At 47.3% G+C, this 5587-nt stretch overlaps 1 protein-coding gene across 1 annotated transcript; it reads right to left on the bottom strand.

Annotated features, from left to right (window-relative positions):
* Window positions 1-7: 7 nt before the first annotated feature.
* Window positions 8-5554, bottom strand: LOC114048346 (syncytin-2-like). The gene is made up of 2 exons (XM_027869230.1): window positions 5472-5554; window positions 8-1254 (listed from the first exon to the last, which is right to left on the bottom strand). The coding sequence occupies exon 2, from the start codon at window positions 999-1001 to the stop codon at window positions 231-233; it is 771 nt and encodes a 256-aa protein (XP_027725031.1). The 5' UTR covers window positions 1002-1254; window positions 5472-5554; the 3' UTR covers window positions 8-230.
* Window positions 5555-5587: the final 33 nt, after the last annotated feature.

Below are 5587 nucleotides of genomic sequence, written 5' to 3' on the forward strand. Positions count from 1 at the left end.
CAACCTAGTAATTTTCCAGAGGTCATACTGGGCCTGTGGTCCCTTACATGTCCCCCTTTTCTTTCCTTAAGAGGGAAGGTTTAGCAGAGGGGTTTGTGCCTGTCTTAGGTTGTCCCGAGGAGTGGGAGACTGTTGCCCGTCATGGGGGCAATATGCAAGGCAACGCCCCTGGCTTAGGTCAGACTCCCCTCAGGGGGATCTTACCCGTCATTGGCTAATCAAACCAGCGCTCAGACTAATCCTTGGGACCGGCCAATGTCGGTATAAAGATCAGGGTCGCCAGTATCCAGCCGACAATAATGGACCTGAATAGGTTTGGACAAGGCCTTGTCCAGCTGTTGTTTGACATAGGAGGTGATCTTCCGGAACACCCAAGGACCGAAGGTTAGAGCTAATAAAAACACAAATATAGGCCCTACAAGAGGTAAAATATAAGGAAGAAAGCCATGAAGATTACTTAAAAAAGGATTTTCAAACAGTTCTCTCCGACGCTTGACTAGATCATCCTGTAATTTCTTTATCTTGTCCCGGACTACACCGGACTTATTAGCATAGAAGCAACATTTCTCCTGTAAGGCCAAGCATATACCCCCTTGTTCGGCTGTCAAGAGATCCAATCCCCTTCTGTTCTGCAAGACCACCTCGGCTAGAGAGTCGATCTGGTCCTGGAGATCACTAATAGTTCCTGATAAGGTTTGGATATCATCAATGAGCTGTGCAGAGAGTTTATTATAGGAGTGTATGGCGACTCCCAAGCCCCCAGACCCTGTCGCAAGGGCTCCCGTAATGCCCAAGCCAACAAGCAAGGGAATAGCAAATACGGCCCTTTTATGTCTTCCAGCCATAAAGTCGAGGCTGGGAACCGGAACAGGCTCGTTCCCCGGAACAATATCCATCTCAGGTAGAACGGAGGCAATGGAGCAAAAATAGTCCAATTTACGGGCAACGCTGGGAACGCCATATTCCCTCCGCAGAGAAAAACATGGCCTAGAGGGGGACATAGGAAACTGCTAGTACGAAGGACAGAGGAACAATTCACATGAGGGAGAAAACCCACATCAATGGAGACAGAGGCATTGGGAGTGGTACCCTCAAAGCAGGGGGCTACAAAGAGTGACTGATTCAAAGGGATCAGTTGAATCCTAAAAGGGAGGCGAGGAGATCGTTGCCGGCCGGGGTGTCAAAACCAGCAAGGCCGACCCTCAGGACAGCCAGGAGGTACCAGCGTAGGGGTGATTGTTTTCCAAGCATTTCCTGTAGATAAAGAAAAGAAATATTTCTCAGAGAGGTTTGTCCTCCCTGGAAGGAAGGTTAACTGGAGGCGGAGAAGCCATTTTACAGGAATCAACTTGCTTTATAAGCCTCTCAGGAAGCCAGCGAGCAGATTGTTTTTCTTTAATATATATACAGACCGAACCCCGACCCCAAATAAGAACAGGGTCGGGACCCTGCCACTGGTTAGTAAGGGGATCTTTCCACAGTACTTTGGCATAATTGTGCTGGGATTCGAGGTGCCAAAACCTATCAGCCGCTGATTTGCCAGTATCATCCAATTGAAGAAAATTTAATATGAAAAGAGCATGGCTGACCAGGTTCCGGGGGGATCCTTTGACCGGGTAGAATGCCCCTCTTCGAAGTTTGGTAATAGTGTTTTTTAAGGTTTGATGGGCCCGTTCCACAATACCTTGCCCTTGAGGATTATAAGGAATGCCTGTGACATGAGAGATACCAAGGGTGGCACAGAAGGAGCGAAAAGCTGTACCAGCATAGCCAGGCCCATTATCGGTTTTAATAGACTCGGGCTTGCCCATAACAGTGAGGCAAGAGAGGACATGAGCTATCTATCATGTGGCGGCAGGCCTCACCACTCTGCAAGGTGGCAGAGAGAAAGCCGCTGTGAGTATCGACGGAGACATGCATATATTTTAAATGACCAAAATCAGAAACATGAGTCACATCCATTTGCCATAGGGCATTAGGAAAAAGACCTCGTGGGTTAATCCCCTTACTGGGTGGAGGGGGCAGAAAAGGAACACAGCGCACATATCGCCTCACAATTTGTCGAGCCTGTTCACGAGTTAAACCATACAGGCGTCTCAGGGAGCTCGCTGGTAGGTGTAAAAAATCATGGGCTTGTTCAGGAGGGGTGAGGCCTGGCAGTAGGGAGCACTGTAAAGCACGATCTGCTACATCATTGCCCTCAAAAATGCCTCCTGAGGTGGACTGATGAGAATAAACATGGAGAATGTAAAGGGGGTTTTTTCGCTGCAACAAAATTTGCTGTAATTCCCTCAGGAGAGAGGATATGGTGGACTTATGAGGTTGGAGGACAGCGTCCTCTATGCATTTAAGAACCTTTACTGCATATAGACTATCAGAGATTATGTTTATAGGCTCAGGATATTTACGGCAAGCCTGGAGGATGGCAAAGAGCTCATTTTTCTGGGTAGAGTCATAGGGGGTTTCTAATACTGTTATTTCCTTGGAGGCCTCATGATAAATAGAGGCCTTATAGTTTTTTGTAGCATCAGTGAAAACATTTGAGCCTTGAACAGGTTCTCCCATAACCTTTCGTTGGGGTGGTGCTAAGGTTATTTGCTCTAGCATAGGGAGAAGCAGACAGGAGGAATGAGGACTTATCTCAGCCCATTGGGAGCAATGTGCCCAAGACCAATAGGTTTGCATAATGGCTTCTCGCTGTCCAGGTTCAGAATTCGAGTAAAGTAAAGGTCGTTGTCCAGACAAGTGGACAGCCCTTTGTACTGCAGCTAAGGCTAGTTCCCCTAACATCTCATAATAATTTGGCAGTAACTTGTGAGCCTTCTTTGCATATACAAATTCTAATAATTTGGGACCTTGGTGTATAACACAAAAAGGACTCTGTTAATTGACCAAGGAGACCTCTATTCTACCTTTGGGGTCCCATCTGGCGGTCTGGGCCTGGGCAGCAAGTGAGAATATTTGGGACACTGCTGCCTTAGCAGCAGGAGTCCATGCCCGAAGGGAGTTTAAATCTGAATTTCCTTTTAAGATATCATATAAAGGCTGCATTACAGCAGGAGGAATGGGTGTGTGGGCCCTGAGCCATTGGATCTGTCCCACTAACTTTTGGAAGTGATTCAAGGTGGTTATCTTATCAAGCCCTAGTTCAGGAATTTGATTGCTAATAGAGACAGCCTCCATACGAAGGTCTAGGTATATGAGTGGGTAATTTTGTTGGACTTTGTCAGGGGCCACCACCAAACCATAATGAGCAAGTGCAGAGACGGTTTCTTTTACTAATCTTGCTAATGTTTCATCACTGCTGGTGGCTAATAAAATATCGTCCATATAATGAAGTATTGTGGCTTTAGGCCATTTGTCCCTGATAGGGTCCAGCACTCTCCCCACATAAGCCTGACATAAGGTGGGACTGCAGCACATTCCTTGGGGCAGGACCTTCCACTGATATCTTAAATCTGGTCCTGCATTATTGGTAGTGGGTATGGTAAAGGCAAATCTTTTTCTATCTTCTGGGGATAATGGGATAGAGAAAAAACAATCTTGGATGTCTATGACTGTCACAGGCCATCCAGATGGCACTAAATTAGGGGAGGGAAGGCCAGGCTGTAGGATTCCCATGGGCTCTAGGGTGGTGTTAACCGCCCTGAGATCTATTAACATTCGAAATTTCCCTGATTTCTTTTTTATTACAAACACTGGGCTGTTCCAGGGGCTGGACGTGGGCTCAGTGTGCCCCACCTGTAACTGGTGCTGCACTATATCACGTAAAGCCTGGGCTTTCTCTGCAGGGAGGGGCCATTGGGGTACCCAGACTGGGTTATTAGATCTCCATGTTAGAGGAGTGGGTCTGATACAAGAAAAATTTTGCTGTTGCCCAACGGCCCCAATTAAAAATCCTGCGGGGGTGGTATATAAACAGATGCACCACAAGCCTTCAAAATATCCCTTCCCCATAAATTGTATCTCAAACCAGCAACCACCGGGGTCGATTTGGAAAATTCTCTTGCTGTAAAGGGGAAGTCTGAACCACCAGTAAAAGTTGGAGATTTTCCTGATGCAGCCCCGAGGGCGCATTCTGAGGGGGTGGAGCTTCCATCTGGTAAGCTTGTTGAGGGGCCCTCCTTGCCCCGCCTCCTGACTGGCTTGCAGCATTCTTTAGTATAATGGGCATAATGGCCAGATTTGTTACAATTGTAACAAATTGCCTTAGAGCAGGCTCCACCAGGTTTCTGGCGGCATTGTGCCTTAAACTGACTGGCTTTTCCGTATAGATAGTACAATTTAGTCTCTTTTGTTTTCAGCACTTCTGCTGCCTGTAGGCGGCCACGAAATCCAGGAAGGGTTTATCAGGACCTTTTTAAATCTTGGTCAGGGAGGGCCTTTGTTTCCCCAAAGCCTGAATCTTACAAAAAGCCCGTAGGGCACATTGGGAAACAGCTGCAAAGGCTGTATTTAGTGCCTCTTTTAACTCCTTAAACTTCTTCCATTTTAAAGGGGCCCAGGTCCTCCCTCCGTAGGTTAAGTGTGGGGGAGGGGGGCCAAAACAGGGGATTCGGATTTGGGTTTGGAGGTTACTGTAGGGGCAGTGAGAGCAACAGCCGGGCCAGGGATGCAATCAGTGAGTCCAAATCAAGGAGCCGTAGTTCCTTAAGCAGCTGTGCTTTCTCTTTCTTAAACATCAACGTCTGTGGGAGGGACTGAATCTGAGAGGGGAGCGAGGTCAAGGAAGTGTCAACAGGCGGAAAAGGGGGAAGAGTATAATAAGGGGGAGCAGAAGGGGGCAGAGAAGCAGGAAGATGAGGGGTTGGGAGTGGAGAAGCAGGAGCAGCGGGCGCAGAAGCAGAGTGCTGTATAGTAGGAAGACATGCAGGAGCGGCACTGAAATTACAGGGGTCATTATAAGAACCAGCCTCCTGCTCAAGGTCAGCTGCATCAGTAGGATCTAAGGTATCATTTGACCTCTAGACCAAAGCCTCTTGTAAAACAGGATAAATGCGCTCAACTCTCCTACTTTGGGAGGAGAAATCATCTAAGGGCATGTCGATGGACACAGAATCACAATCCTTCCTAGACTCATCCTCTGTTGCGGGTGGGGCTGGTAATGGACAAGGAGGCTCCGGGGGGGCCTCCGTCTTTTTCACTGACAATCTTACAAACCTCCATCTCAAAAGGACGTATTTTCAAAATATCGTAAATACAATTCCAGTAATTGAACGCAGTAACAGGGACCTTCTGGGGCCCGAAAGTTCTAAAATAATCATTAAGACAATCTCCCACCCGTTTCCATCTTTTCTCATCTATAGTTCCTTCCTGGGGGAACCAAGGACAAACGTCCTTTAAAAAAACAAAAAATTGTATAAGATCCTTTTTCTTAACCTTTACTCCCCGTGTCTTTAATGAGGCCTTAAGCCCTTCTACAAATTTTTCATGACTACTAGCATCCTGCCCCATTTTGAGTGTCTCCTTACCTCAGGGCTCTATTCCGCAGATCAGGCAAATCCGCGGCGACCAATTCTCATGTATCGTGACTGCAGTCCTTTTTTCCACAGGAGCACACACCAAAAACCTTTACTCCTTTTAAGGG

This window comes from Vombatus ursinus, unplaced genomic scaffold (assembly GCF_900497805.2).
Source record: "Vombatus ursinus unplaced genomic scaffold, bare-nosed wombat genome assembly UNPS02001989.1, whole genome shotgun sequence".
Classification (NCBI taxonomy): domain Eukaryota; kingdom Metazoa; phylum Chordata; class Mammalia; order Diprotodontia; family Vombatidae; genus Vombatus; species Vombatus ursinus.